Source organism: Sciurus vulgaris (genome assembly GCF_902686455.1).
Source record: "Sciurus vulgaris genome assembly, chromosome: 3".
NCBI lineage: Eukaryota > Metazoa > Chordata > Mammalia > Rodentia > Sciuridae > Sciurus > Sciurus vulgaris.
In genome coordinates this window covers 24531254-24546658 of record NC_136463.1, presented here as the reverse complement: position 1 = coordinate 24546658, position 15405 = coordinate 24531254, and the positions used below count along the sequence as shown (strand labels likewise).

At 54.9% G+C, this 15405-nt stretch overlaps 1 protein-coding gene across 7 annotated transcripts; it reads right to left on the bottom strand.

Annotated features, from left to right (window-relative positions):
• Positions 1-260: 260 nt before the first annotated feature.
• PCGF2 (polycomb group ring finger 2) lies at positions 261-12230 on the bottom strand. Of its 7 annotated transcripts, none has more exons than XM_079132919.1 (11): positions 12056-12230; positions 11737-11829; positions 5221-5520; positions 4469-4565; positions 4162-4217; positions 4031-4081; positions 3714-3822; positions 3567-3621; positions 3384-3482; positions 2369-2449; positions 261-1902 (listed from the first exon to the last, which is right to left on the bottom strand). In XM_079132919.1, the coding sequence occupies exons 3-11, from the start codon at positions 5330-5332 to the stop codon at positions 1525-1527; spliced, it is 1038 nt and encodes a 345-aa protein (XP_078989045.1). In that variant the 5' UTR covers positions 5333-5520; positions 11737-11829; positions 12056-12230; the 3' UTR covers positions 261-1524. The 7 variants fall into 7 exon arrangements, with proteins under 7 accessions (XP_078989045.1, XP_078989049.1, XP_078989046.1 ...); XM_079132923.1 differs by having other exon boundaries at positions 5221-5371; positions 12056-12227; XM_079132920.1 differs by lacking the exon at positions 11737-11829.
• Positions 12231-15405: the final 3175 nt, after the last annotated feature.

Here is a 15405-nt window from a genome sequence, read left to right as displayed (position 1 = left end):
ACAAGTCAGGGGATTTGGGAAGGGGACCCCTGGTTCAGTGTCTGCTGGTGAAGGTGGCATTAAAGCATGACCCCCCAGAGTGTTCTGTGGTCACTGATGTGAGGACACGCACTGTCCTGCATCGCATTTTAACCTGTGTGAGAGCTGATGGTGCCTGGCAGGCCACAGGGGGACACCTCAGATTCATTCCATGTGGGCACGGTAAGGCCACTAAAGCTACCCACCCTATCCCGCGTCCCCTCCCCCAAAGAACTACAGGCTCCAGGGAGGATGCAGCATTTATTACAAAGCCAAGATACAAATGTCCCAGTGCAGGAGGAGGATACAGTCACAAGACCTCAAACAGGACAAGGAGCAAACAGAGCCATGGGGGCTCCCAACCCCACACACCTAGTTGTGACAGTCTGGCCTCCTCCCAGATCTATATACATTTGAGGAAAACGAGGTCAGCAGGGATCTGCCGGGGCCTGCCCCCGAGGGGTGTTCTGTTGACCTCTCAGGTTGAGTGGGGTCAGAGCTTACCAGATGTGTTTTCTTGTGCTTCTAGATGCCTCTGTCACTGTCCTGATTCGGCTTTAGCTGGGAGTGGCAAGGGGGGCTGGAGGACCGTTTGCTTTGGCAGGACCTGGGCGTGTGCTTGTCTGAGGTTCTCATCCCGCCCCTCCACTCTGGGTCCCCAAGTGAGGCTTCACCACCAGTCTTGCTAGTAAGGGTCCTGGGCCAGGGTAGGGGCAGGAGGGAGCGGAGCAGTTCATGTTGCTAAAGCCACACATGGACTTTCCAGGGCTGGGCTCCCCCGCGCCTGGACCTTCACTTCCACAAGATAAATGATGCAAAGGCCACACACGCAGGAAGAAAGGGCAGAACTATCTAGTCTTTGCACGAAATTTCCACTGCATGAGGAGGTGAGGGAGATGCCTTCTCGCTGCCCACTTGCTCCTCAGATCCAGGGGACAAACTGCACTTATAAAAGGCACTGTCTTTGAAATTCTCTGGACATTCAGCAATGGGGGGCTGGGCAGGGGCAGGACAGCAGCCAAGATGGGTAGAGAAACACGATAGACCAACCCCATACCTGGCCAGAAAGAGCTGTGTCTAAAGCTTTGGAGGCTGGTGGGGTCCCCCAATATCCCATCTGCTTTGGGAAGCAGAGGGAGGAATGGGGTAGAACTTTACCTCTCCAGTGGCCCCTTGAGTTCACCTCCAGGCAACCCCCAAAGAGCAGAGCAAATTACACAAGACCCCCTAAAAACAAACCACACACACACACACACACACACACAGGGTTCTCCCCCTACCCGCCCCCCGTGGCATTTAAATTAATCTGGTTGATCCATAGAAAATAAGTATGTATATTTGGTTTTTCCTATGTACATATATATATATATAGATTTATTTATAAAACCCACCTCCCACCTCTATGGTGGGAGGAGCTGGGGAAAGTAGAAGAGGTGGAAAAAAAGGGCCCAGAAAAAGTGAAAGGAGTGGAGAGGTGGCTGCAAAGGAGGGAAAGGACCCCTTTCCTCAAGTTAAGGGGGGCACAGGAGCTCCGTTGACAGTCATCTTCCGCCCCCTGCTGGTGGAGGATGGTGTCTGCAGGCAGTTCGAGGCACCCCCGTTGGGAGCTGTGGTGGCCCCACTGGCTGTCGAAGGGGGAGTGGGGGAGGTAGGGTGGGTGGCTGGGGGGCCATGGGAGCTGGGAGAGCCATGGGAGGGAGTGGCAGGGCTGGGTAGGGAAGAGGAAGTGGCCGGCAGGGTGGCAGGGCTAGGAGCCTTGTCGCTGACTGACTCACACTCGGATGCCCCGCTGGTGTTGGTGCCCTCGGAAGGAGTGGGCACTGTGGGCAGGGTGAGTCGCTTGCAGGCTGGCTGGACACGGTACTTGAGAGGGAGAGGGCCATTCTATGGTGAGAGAGAGGTGGACAGAGGCAGGGACAGAGGGTGTCAGGAGAAAGGCTAACTAGGGAGCCACCCAGCCTCACCCCAAAGTGCCCACAAGAGAACAAAGTCAAGGTATGGGCCTTGCAGAGGGGAGACCAGCAGAGCAGAGGGACACACAAAGACCCAGAGACACGGGCTTGGAGAGGAAAAGAGACAAGCAGAATACAGAAAGCAACATTTGCTCCTGGCAGCCACCGGGCCCTATTTCTGACCCCAACTTGGCCCAGAATGGGCCAGAAGAGCCTTTCTCCTGACTGTGGGGGTCTCATCAGCAAGAGATGGCCCAGAGGCTGACCTGGTGTGGCATGCCAATAACCCCAGACACTACCAGGTCCTGAGACAGGGATGGACACTGATTGAAGGAGGGCAGCCCGTGTAGTCACTCTGGTCACTCTGCCTCCACCGTGCACCACCCTGTCCAGCTCACCCGTCGCCAGGGGTAGATGTAGGCGATATCCATGAGGGTGTAGTACTCCTTCAGGGGCTCGTCCTCATAAAGAACCTCCACCTGGGGAGGGAAGAGGTGGACGCTGTGAGCCTGGCCAGGTGCAGGGCTCTAGCTGTTGGGCAGAGGCCTCCAGGCTGGCAGTCTTAGCTGGGAGGTAAGGGAAGGTGGAGGTGGATAGACATGGCCTTGCTACCGAGGGCTTTCACGTGGATTTACTTCCCCATCAGCGTTGTCCCCACGTAACACCCAATCACCAGGTGGGACGGGGCCCAGAGAAGATGCTGCTTTCGTTAACAATCAGACCCCAGCCATCCACACAGCTCTCAGTCCCCTCCTCTCTGGCAGGACTCCCTGAAGACTTACCAAGCCTGGAAGGAACTCCTGGCCACTGGCTGTCACCCTTGGCTGCACAATAGACTGGCCAAGGGAGCTTAAAAACACCTACCAAAGCTTGCAACCCAGCCCCAGAGACCCTGATGTAGCAGGTGAGACCGGAGGTGGCTCACTAGAGACACAGGACTAACGTTCAGCAGAGTTTAGGATCCACTGTCTGGAGCCTTGCTACTCAAAGCGCAGTCCTGGTGGTCTGTGGACACTCCACTTTGGCAGCATATGGAGGCTTACTAGAAATGCAGAACCGAGTGCACCAGAACCTGCCTTTCAACAAGATCTCCAGGACATCATGGACATTCAAGTTTGGGAAGCCACGTCCTAGAGCTGGCCTCCCACAGCCAGCTGGCCCTGTATTTTTACACACACACCTCTTCCCCAGTTCTGATTGTACAAGTGTGAGTGCACGCACACCCTTGCCCCAGGCACCTCTGTACAATGATTGTCCCACCCTAATCCTGGGTTCAACCACCCTTCTCCATACACTGTTACATAATCACACCAGCTCCAGGTGACACCAAGCCAGCCCTGAGCAATAGCTGGTGTGCAGACTGTCAGACCCTCTCTCAAAGAGGTTCGTATTTTGAGAAGGTCAGGCCCTCACCTTGTACTTGCTGGGTACATCCATCTTGTTGCGAAGGAATTTGGCGAGGTGCATGACGGTCATGGCTGCTGGGCATCGCAGGAAGCGCACCCCTGTCTGCTGGGGGAGAGGTACCTGTGACGGGGCCCACCAGGCACTGCCTCACCGCCCACAGCCCCCTCCTGAGCAGGCCCCAGCACTCACCTTCTCCTTGTCCCCATCCCCATTCTCCAGGGGGCCCTTCTTCTCCTCCCGGTCCCTAGAGAAGGAGAAAGAAGAAAGCTAGAGAGACCCCAGAGCACACATCTCGAGGGCTCCCCAAGGACGGAGCCAGGCCCGGACTGGACTTGCCTGACACCTTCGTAGAACTCGATGGAGAGGCTGACAATCTCGTCATCGCTCAGCGCCCCCTTCTCCTGCTCCAAGACCTCGCCGCGGTCCTCATTGGAGCCATTGGGGACTGCAGAAAGAGCTTGGAGGGGTGAGTGGGAGACAGACAGGGGAAAGGAGCCTCACCGGGGGCTGCGGGTCTCGAAGCTCGGTGGGGAGCCCAGCCACTCTCTCAGCTGCAGTCTCCAGTGGGGGAGCAGGGGTGGGCAGGCCTCACGGCAAGGGCAGCCCTAGCTCCTTGCAGTCCCAGGCCCAGGGACAGGCATGCACACACTCACCCTCTGTCAGGGGGTACGCGGCATAGAAATCTCGTCGCCGTTTCATCTCATCTAGAAGAAGGAGGCAGGGTAAGAGGGCAAGAGTCTAGGAAATGGCAGGTGGGGGTAGAGGAGGAAGGGAACACAAATACCTTTAAAAAGCCCAGGGACCAATTTGTAGACAATGTCTTGGAGGGTTTTGTCAGATCTGGGAAAAAAAGTTCAGGGGTCTATCAATAGTATCAACACCCTGCTGTCCCCAGTCAGGGACCCTCTTCCAACCCTTCCCTAGACCCAGTGGCCAGGCCTGGAACTCCCTAGTATTTCTTAGCCTGTAAGCTGGGAGCCACCAAGAGGGAGGGGAGGACGGGGTCCATGCCCTGCTTTTCCTGACCAGCTGCCCTCGCTGCAGGAGGCAAGGAGGGTGAGGGGGCAGAGGCAGGGGGATGCCAGGCCCACCTGATACTCAGCAGCGGTCGGGTTTTATGGACCTGCACATCACACATGGGGCAGTATTTGTTGGTCTCCAGGTAGCGCACGATGCAAGTTTTGCAGACTTGGGGGGTGTGGACAGAGAGAGGACAATCAGAGCCCCTTTCCTACCCCTGGACCAGCCCCCATTCCCTCTGCTCAGATTCAGGCATCTTTTCTTCCCCACCTTGTCCCAGCAGTTCAGGGCTATTCAGAGGCCCAGCATGGTAATATCTGTTTTATGTTTTTGGTCACTGTCCCTTGTCCATCCCTGGGGAAGGATGGGTCTTTTTTTTTTTTTTTTTTTTTTTTTTTAGGATGGGTCTTGTATGCCTGTGTATGAGACAGGTTGGTGTCCTGTACAACATACAAAGTGAGCTTCAAGTTCCAGCCCCCCGAAGGAGTACAAAACAAAGTCAGCCTGTGACGAGCCCTTCCGAGGTACTTGACCTCTTGCAACCAAGCCCATGGTGCAAACAAGGGATACCTGCACCTTCAGGGTGTGAAATTTCAGCCACACAGATTCAAGAGAGACCTGAGATTCCAGATGCAAGTTCCTGAAATGAACTTCTGGGACCAGAAAACCCCTGCCCCAAGCTGTCCCTCCCAGGCAGCCTGTCCATGACCTAGGGCTTCCCAGAAGGCACAAGGGTGTCTGTTCTCCAGGACAAGGGCCTGTGTTCCATCTTCCCTGCGGTGCCCCCCAGCCTGGGCACAGTAACACCCTCTGCCCAACTCACAGGAATGCAAGCACTCCACGATAGTGGTCGCATCGACGAAGTACCCCCCACAGAGGGCGCACATGAGGTGAGGGTTCAGCTCCGTGATTTTGATCCGTGTGGCCCGATGCATGATGCCAGGATCGGGCTGGGAGCACTGGGGAGCTTCACTCTGGAAAACGGAAAGCGAATCAGAAGCCCAGAAGTCCAACACCCCCTCTCCAGTAGCTCTCCCAGAGCCCAACCCCTCTTTGCCTTCGAGGTGGGACTAGGCATATTCATGTGGTTGGTTCTCTCTGGTCCTGAGCATTCACTGGGTACCTAGGGGCTCAGGAGATTCATGCCACCTTGAGAAACAAGTTCATGCTCCATCTCAGAAGCAGCAGGAAAGACTGAAGTTAAGCCATAAGAAGTACTACTCAACTCTCCAGAGGATGTGTGGAGTCAGGAAAATGGAAGAGAGCAGGGTTTTTATTTTTATTTTTTATTTATTTATTTTTTTGGGTGCTGGGGATCGAACCCAGGGCCTTGTGCTTACAAGGCAAGCACTCGACCAACTGAACTATCTCTCCAGCCCCTAGGGTTTTTATTTTTATTATTTATTTTTGAGAATTTTTAAAAATCCTTTATTTATTTATTTATTTATTTATTTATTTATTTATTTATTTATTTATGCCTAAATATATTTTTTTAGTTGTAGATGGACACAATGCCTTTTACATTATTTATTTTTATGTGGTGCTGAGGATGGAACCCAGTGCCTCACATGTGCTAGGCAAGCGCTCTACTACTGAGCTACAGCCCCAGCCCATTATTATTTATTTTTAATCTTGCAGTGCTAGGGATTAAGTCAGGGCATCCCACCTGCTAGATGAGAGCTCTACCACTCATCTATACCCCCAGCCTAGGCACAGGTTTTGGTGAAAATCTCCCCAATCCTGCCAGGCACAGTGGCACACGCTGTAATCCCAGTGAATCCCAGTGGCTGAGGCGGGAGGATCACAGCCTGAGGTCTGCCTGGGTAATTTAGAGACCCTGTTTTTAAAAAAATAAAAGGTGGTGGTGGTAGGGGCTGGGTGAAGCACCCCTGGGTTTAATTTCCAGCACTGCAAATACATTTTTAAAACTCTCCCCAATTCTGATCCATAGCCACGTGAGTAGACAAACATTTACAGAGTACTGGGAGCTATGAGGAGACTCAGACAAACAAGGCACTTCCCAGAACTTCAAGGACTATAAGAAGGGAAGAATAAATTATCCTCTCTCCCCCGAACCCTGCACCCACTGCAGGGCCTCCCTCAGGAAACCTGCCCTGGAAACATCATGGCATAGGCTGCCCTGTTTGGTGGTAGTACCTATCACTGGTCATGGCTATGATGCTAAACCAGACCCCAGAATGCCACCTTCCTCTAAAGTCGCCCAATATGGGCAGCTCCCTGGAAATCCACTCTATGCTGACCATTTGGCTTCCAGGCCTGGCACTCAGGCAGGGAACACTGAGGATAGTCCCTCCATGCCCCAACTGGGGAATGCACAGCTCCAGCCAGTCCCCAGGTCCAAGCCTGGACTCTACAGGTGACAGTAGTCAAAGAGCTTGGACAAAAGACTGCTACTGTCCCCAGCACAGGAATCCCTCCCACTGTACTCAACAAACAGGACTATACACATGAATACACACATGTTCCAGATCCACCCTTTCAGGCACATGCAAGAATTTCCCTGTGTGGCTACTGCTACTCTTCTACATCTCCCACCCTGGCGACATCTCTGCTGCCCATCCACAGGTGGTCCAGCAACAGACCAACAGGTTGTCCTAGATGCCTGTCAAAGTTGGGCAGAAAGCACTCTGTCCTCAGCTACCCGAGTACCTGGCCAAGCCCTAGCAGGGCATGGAGGTCAGTTGGAGGCTGGCCCTGGACTGGCTGCCATATCTTCTCAGTCCAGAAGCCAAACCTGCTCCTAGAAGGGCTGGGCCTCCCTCCCTTCCTCCTCTTTCCCAGAGTAAAAGCCCAGGGTGGGGCTTGGGAGGGTGGCCAAGCCCCAACAGCTCCTTTACAATATGCTCACACCCATCTCTCTTTTCCAGAAAGATTTCTAAAGCCACCACACTGGGTTTTCTAGGACAAGAAATTCACAGCCGGGATCAGCAGTTTCTATAGAGACCCCAGGAGGAGTCTGGCCAGGACCCAGACAGACACCAGAGGCCCAGGGCACCTGGCCAGAGACCAAGAGAGATGGAGAGACACAAAGGCCACATGTCGGGGGAGAGACACCAAGGTGCAGAGCAGACAGAAAGGAACAAGCCAGCATAAGAGCTAGCCCAAAGGACCCTGGGGCCTACAGACCCAGCCCAAGGAAGGAAAGTGTTTCCACTCCACATAGGGTGGCCTCAGCCAGCCCTCCCTGCATGGGTCCCCTTCACAATTACGCAGAAGGCTGCTGGCTACTCCACTGTTTAGTTGTTTCCATAGTAACCCTGTACCTGGCAAGATGCCCAAATATTATTACAACCATCCAGAGGAGAGAACAAACTCCAATGGCTGTCTCTTTGAGCGTGTGTAACATCTATCCCATGTGTACGTGCCGTCTGGGCCTCCAAAGGTACTTCATGGACTGCTTGCCCTGCGTATGTCTGTGCCCAAATGTATCAACATATGTGCGCATGCACAGCCAGAAACAAAACATGTCAGGATTTGATCATGCTGGGGGTCCAGGCAGCTGGAGGTAATCGGGCTACCATCTCTCTCTCACACCCACACCTGCACACAAGTACATACAGGTAGGCTCTCCACATTGCCTTAGCCCTTCATTCACACCTTTGCTGTGTTTTTGAAATAGACACTTGCTCTTCCTCCTGGGAGTAGCCTGTAATCCCAGCAGCCTGCCTGTAATCCCAGCAGCTCAGGAGGCTGAGGCAGGGGGACTGCAAGTTCGAAGCCAGACTCAGAAATTTAGCCAGGCCTACCCAATTTAGTGAGACCCTATCTCAAAAGGAAACAAAACAAAAAAATCCTGCAGGAGCCATACCCTACAAATAGCCACACCCCTCACCATCTCTGTCCAGCATTAGTGAGAATTCAAACCAAGACTATTCCCCAGGCCCTTTTCTGGACTCAAAGAAAAATGAGAGAAAGAACTGAGGCGCTTACAGAATGAAATGCTCCTCCTGCTCCCACCCCCCCCCCCCGCCCCGCCCCATCCCCAGGGGCCTCAGAATGCCACCTTTGGGGCTGGGGGTGGGGAGAAGCACTGATTGGCTCCTCACCTGATTGCCATGGTTACCTGCAGGGCCCTGCCAGCAGGTGCCAAGAGCAACTGTAAACAGGAGCTCGGTTTCCACAGAGCCCCCCCCCCCCCCCCCCCCCCCCCCCGCCCCAGTCCTGGGGCCCCACATTCCTGACACCCAGTTCCTCCCCAGATACAAGGGTGGTGTTCCATGGGCAGCAGAGTGGGAGAAGAGGGTGATGTCCAGCTGTCATCACTGCAGGAGAGTGGGGAAGAGCCCGAAGGCGAAAGTCGGTGAGACAGACAGAAAGTGGGGATAGGGATATCAGGAAGTGGAGCTGGGAGGCAGCTTTAACAGCCAGTCCCAACTACGTCCCCCCAGTGGGCCTGCACACTGACAACCCCCAACACACCCTTCCCCCAGTCAGGGTCTAGGTCCCTGATGTCTTTGCAAGGGTGTGCTTCTTAGGTGGCCCACTGGGCCACCTAAGGTGGGGAAGAACTGCTTCCGCCCAGAGGCCCCAGGTAGGAAAGGAGCCTAATGGGCACGCAGCACCCAGTCCTAAACCCTTGCCATTCAAGCCTGGCAGTGCCTTTCCTCCTCAAAGCCTCCTACTAGCAGACCCCACATGGCTCCATTTTCACCAGTGCATTGTGGGAGCTGGCCCACCATTAGGCCTCTCCCTGTCAGTTTCTTCATTTCCCCCTGCTGAAGCAGCTGGCTCTGAAAACCTAGAGGTCCCTGCTGCTTCTTTGACAGCAGCTATATACTCTTCGCCCTGTCTTTCCTCTAAATGAAATCAGCCTGACTACCTCGCTAGAGTTTCTGGGTCTGGGAAAAAGTCACTCAAGGACACACACAGATGTGACTAGCAGAGGTGGAAGATACCTTCAAAAACATCTTGTCCAATCTCATGTTACAGATGAAGAACCTCAGAGAGAAGTGACCTGTCTAAGGCCACACAGCAAACTAGTACCAGTCCTGGACAAGAAACCTGCCTGCCGCTTGTTCTAGTGCCCTTTATACACGGGGACCAAGTGGGGATCCCTGTTCATCTAAAGAACTAATAAGCCTGCCTAACCCCATCCAGGTTGAAGCAAGGGGAAGAGAGCCCCCCAACAGGCCTTCTGGGTGGGAAGTCAAAGCCTGGCCACGGCAAGACCATCAGCACCATTCTTGTCTTGAAGGAGGAAGAGGGAGCAGAGCTATTGCCTTACACCACTTCCACAGTGCAGATGGGGACACCAAGATCCACAGAGGCATAGCACGCCATTGAGATTCACACCCTGGGTCCTTAGATTCCATACCTCTTCCAGCTCTGTGGGCCCAACTGTGCAAATCCTGTTTATTTGTTTGGGACCATGGTGTTCTGCCTCAGGACCTCAACTTTCCCTGACCCTTCGCGATAGCACAGAGCTCTGCTCCTTCATCGCCCTGCCATACCCCACTGCCTTGGGAAGAGACCTCCAGCCTCTAGCTGGAGCTGGGCTTATTCTACTCACCCTCCCACTCTCCTCTCTTTATCACCTTTGAGTTCCCTAAGATCAAACAAAGACAAAAACCCAAAATACACACACAAAGCAACACACTGTCAGATATACACAGAGAGAGCCAGACACACCCCCTCCATCTCTTAACACTCACAACGCACAAGGTTAGATAGACTTGAACCACACACACATGCGTGCGTTCTCTCTCTCTGTCTCTCTCTCTCTCTCCAGACACTTGGCCAGATACACCAGGCCAGACACACCCCACCACACACACAGCCAGTCTCAAACCTGGCCTACCCTTGCCAGATACACAAGTCATTCCCACCAATCCCATCCCACCCAGAAGCCCCCTACCCTGACATCCCTGCCTGAAACCAGAACTGCAAACACACACCAACCTTTTGTGCATCCCTTGTCCGCCCAGGGTAAACTGTAAGTGTTCCAGCAACAAAGGCAATTCAGCTCCCACCCAGCTCTGGGGACAGAGGCTGTAGGGCTGCGGTGGGCATCTGACCTGCACAAAGATGTAACCTCTTCCTGTTCAGATCTCTCCATTCCCATGGCAACTGTTCCATCAGCCAAGATTCTTCAGGGGAGGCCAGGGGCCATCCCCTTTCCTGCCCACCTCCCAATACTTCAACTTGAACCCTACACAATTGCACAAGGTTTGGATCTTGAAGTCTGTTTCCTGCCTCATTCCAAATACAGTTCAAAGTCTTTAAGCCCCAACATCAAACTAGGGAACCCCTGGGAAAACCTCCCCACTGAAAGGCTACAACAGAGCAGGCTTTATGTTCTTTCTCCAAGCAATAACACCTTGGAGCAGAGTGGAGGGGACGGGAGGAGAGAAATCAGTTTCAGGAACAGCACAAACTGCAAGAGGCCCAGAGCAGGAGGCAACAGAGAGTGGGGGCAACCAGGAGGCGCCCCTCCCCCAGCGAGGGAAGCCCTGGAGAGACTGAGGCAGCATGTGGGGGAGGGGCTCTGAGGGACAAAAGACCCCGGGAAAGTAAGGGGGAATACTTCTACAGTATTACAGGTAAATTCACTTCCCCATCTAAATGCATCCAAATGCCTTCCCCCTCAAGTCAATCGGAGCAGTTCTGGGCAGATGGACAGAGTGCAAGAGGGAGAGGAAGGGGTGGTATGCCAGGCACTCCGTGGAGACAAGAGGCTCGGGGTGTGTGCAGCTCAGGGTCCTAGTCCCTCGCACTTAGCAGTAGGAGGGTCTGGTGAGGAAGGGACGGCGGCCTCTCCAGTGGAAGCGGGGCCAGTTTACCGAATCCTTCATGCTCCAGTTGGCGAAGGGAAATAGTGTGAGAAATGTCCTCCCATTTCCATTCTGCTCGCTCTGCGCGGGCTTCCCTAAGAGCCCGAGTCAAAGGATCAGGGATCCCAGTGACTGGGTGACCGCTTCCTCCTTCCCTAGGGTCAAACTTTAGGCGGGAGCCCTGAAGGGGTGTTAGGGGAAAGCTCTGCTGAGGTGGTCAGGGAGGGGGCGGGGCGCCCTGCACTGGGACCCGGGAAGGGACCCGGGGAGGAGGTGCCCAAGAGGACCCGGGCCCCGGCAGAGAAGGGCGCCCTCCCCCGGCCTCGCAGCGATCCGAAAGCCATGTCCCCTTCCTCCCGGCCTGAAATCCTCACGCGTTCATGACGCCCCACTGCGCTCTGGAGAGGCGACCCCTGCCCAGACCGAAACCGGTAGATTGGCTAGAGCCAGGAAAGGCTCTGGCTCCAGGGGAGACCAGGAGGGCCGAATCCACCCCAGCGCGTACCCCCAAAGCCCTCATAGCTGTCCCAGTCCCTCCCCCTCGCTACCTCGGGAGCAGGTCTACCAGGGGGCTGCTGCACAAAGAGGTGGTGGTCGAGGGAGACGCCAGATCGTTAAGAGGGGGAATCCACTTCGGCCATCTTGGAAAGGAGGAAAGGGAAAAAGGGACAGAAAAAAAGAAGAAAGGCGGACGGGGCGAGCTTGGACAGGGGCTGGCGGGGCGCGGGGGGGGCGCCAGCCGCAGGCCGGGCTCGTGGCTCCCCCTCCCATGGGTTTTGTCGGGAAGGATGGACCGGCCCCCATTCCCATCCCCAGACAGTTACAGGGTAGGAGAAGGGAAGGAAGCCGGAGTCCGCGTCCGCTTACCTGGGTTCGGGGTCCGGTGGGTCTCGGGGAGGGGGGGATGGGAGGGAGGGAGGGAAGGGAGGGGAGGGGGGCCGCAGCCGTGTCGCTCGGGCGGCGGGAGGGGAGAAACCTACGCTAAGAAAGGAGTTTGTGAGAGCAGCTTGGGGTGGGAGGGAGAGAGGGGAGGGGAGGGGACAGAGAGGGAGGGGAGGGACCGTAGTTGGGGGGGAGACAAAATGGCTTTTTTCCTCCAGACAGGAGTAGGTCCCGCCCACTACTCACCCACGTGACCTCATTCCTTCAGGGTGTTTGCCGAGAGGGGAAGAGGAGCGGGAGAGGCTGCGCGGCTGCTCCCCGGGCGGTGCCCGGCCCCCCAAGCCAGGGCGGGACCCCTCTTTCCCAAGCAGCCCCTTGAACATAGTGGGTAAATTCTGTTTTGTTACCCTCTGCAAGTAACCCCTCCCTCCCTCAAATGCATGCTCCCCAGCACTGACCCTGCCATCCCCACCCTAGCTGGGGCGCCGGCAAAATGGTGAAACGAGGACCGGGCGGAAATGTGGCTCACAGCCCCTGCGTGCCCCCACCAAAGGGCGCTCGGGCGGGGGACGCGGCGCCTCCAGCCGTGCCTCCGGGTGGTTTTCATTCACTCTGACACTCCCTTAAAATTACTAACTGCATCTCAGACAGTGTCTGCCCCACTCCCGATGCCCCTCTGGGCGGCGGGATCGTCGGCTCTGAGAGACTGGGCACCAGGCCCCAACCGGGCGCCTTGCGGGGATCCCAGTGCGGGGAGCTGGGGTGGAGGGCGACCTGCGGGCAGGTCTCACAGCGGGGGCTTGGCTACTGTGGCCCGTCATGCTCAGCCGAGAGCAAAACACAACCCAGGGAGGAGACCAGCTGAAGACGGGAACTCTGGCGTCCGGCCTGGGACCCGACAACCGGCCGAATTCGAGAGCCAGAACGGAATAGAAAACGAGGCGCCAGGGCTTGAAAGTGGGCCCGCGCTTTTTCCCTGCCTCGCGCTGATTCCCGCATTTTTCCCTTGCGCTCTGCGCTTGGCGTGGCTGTGCGCCTCCCCTGCCGCCACGCCGGGAGCAACCCGGCCCTCGCGTAGGTGGCGGGTGCCAGCCAACTCCGACCGTAGCTCTCGGCTCCATCAAGTGCTCACGCTCGGGCCCCCAGTGGCTCCGGCTCAAGGAGGAGGCTTGAACAAGCCAGGAGAACCGGGAGCCGGCGCCAAGGAAGCGAATCGATTCTGCGTTATGGCGACGACCGTGGGCCTCATTAGAACGGTCGATTGGCTTATTCGTTATTCACGATTTATTAGAGATGGCCACCATGACTGTCCGTCCAAAGAGCTCTATTATTCGGCCAGAAACGTCATTAAGCGCCCTAACAGTGGGTTGGCTGAGCTTCGGAGCGCTTGCCTCCTGCTCCTTTCTTCCGTACTTGCAGCCAAGGCATCCCGAAGCCCGGGGCCCCCGGAACTGAACGCTTTCATTCACAGATCGGCAATCAGGAACCCTGCGGACACTGGCCGTCAAGTGACCCCAGCCTCAGTCTTCAGCCCACACTGGCCAAATATTTGGGGGCGAGGAGGAAGGGCGGGAGGGGTTTCCACCTAGAGCCGATGGTCCTAGGACCTGGGGGAGAGGCCCCGGGAGGATGTGGTACCTGCCCCCAGACGCTGCACGAGAAGACCGGTGGGTTTACAGGCTGTCCCCGGGACAAGTATGGCGTCCGCATCCTGTAGTCTCCAGCGCATCCACTTGCTCTGCATGAAGAGATGCGCAGCAGGGACTTCCCGGTCCGCCACTCTTTTCGCTAGAAGACCTGGAGCAAGAGAAACACAGGGGCTTCGCAGAGATCTTGGTCCCACCCGCGGTCCACACCAGCACCCAGAAGCTGCTCCTCGAGGGAGTAGCAGCTAAATTGGAAAGGGGATTGACGTTCCTCCACGTCCCCAATGCGGCCATTAATCCCACAGGGCTGCCCCAGGGGGCTACCCGTGTGTGTGTGTGTGTGTGTGTGTGTGTGTGTGTGTGTGTGTGTGTGTGTGTGTTCCTCAGTTATTAAGCGCAAGTTAGAGTAAACCAATGGAGAGGAGCATTCCTAAAGCCCCCACTATCTACTAAAACTCCAATTCAATCATTTCAGTCCACACCCCCGGACTTTCTGGCTTATCAGGAGAACCTCTGGCCCAGCCTTTCCCCACGTCTGAAGTTCTCTGGTTTTCCACTCTTTGTTCTATTAACTGATATGGGAGCATCTGTCATGTGTCAAGGTCAAGTACTGCACTTAGGCACTGATAGATGAAATGGGCTTTTGTGTACAGGGCACTCACAGGGCAGGTGAGGACAAATCAGGAGGGACACAGAGCCTGTCCCATTAGCTCCTACAGCACCAGGTGTCGCTCCAGGCTTGTCCCTGTGAATGTGTGAACACCTGCTATGGGTAGATAAACACTGGAGGGTGTCCAAAAGAAGACTTAGGTGAGCTAAATGTCTCAGAGAACTGATTGAAAGAGTCCTTTGCTGTTCTCCATGAAGATCAAGGTTCCCACCTGTTCACTGGAATGCATTCTGCAGACATGAGAAGCCCTATGCATCCCCTTGATTTTGCTCCTATCTCATGTGGTCCTCTGGTTGACGATTCAGAATGAGCGCCACTGTGTCAGAGACAGACTAGAGGCTCCCAGAGGGCAGGAACCCAAAACATCTAGGTGACTATTTCCAGCATATGCTTAAGAACTAGTTCCTGAATAAGATCCCTTTAAAAATGCTGATAATAGGAGAGAGCAGCTCCTCTAAGGCTTTCATAAGTATCTTTTCATGAGTATCTGTGTCCTTCACACATTTTCTTTCCCCAGAAACAATGTCCTTTGCCAGTCTGCTTGTATTTCCCCATCTTCCTCCCCACTTCTGTATCTCTTGCATCTTGTTTTTAAATTTCTTTTTCTTCTTCTTTTGGATGCTTCTCATATCTCATATTAAACGATTCTCTTTTCCCTCTCTCCATTTTCTTGGGGGCTTCCCCATTCACCCTATGTCTCTGTCACATCCCCTCTTTGTCTCTCTGTGAACCCTAACTATGTTCTCCCTCTGGCACCTTTTTCTTCATCCCTCGGTTTGTCTCTGCCTTTCCTTCTCTGTCTTTACTGTCCTCCCTTCCGGACATAGTATTTTGGGTTTGGAGCATCCACTGAAGCAGACAATGGAAAACTGTCTAACCTCCATTGCAAGTTCATTCTTAATCCGACGGAAAAAAACGAATCGCTCCTTTTCGTTTTGGTGATACAAAAACCTTGGTCTGGTTTTCCTGCAATCCAGCTTGAGGACAGTGGTGGGGAGGCAATTATGAGACCTGCGGGA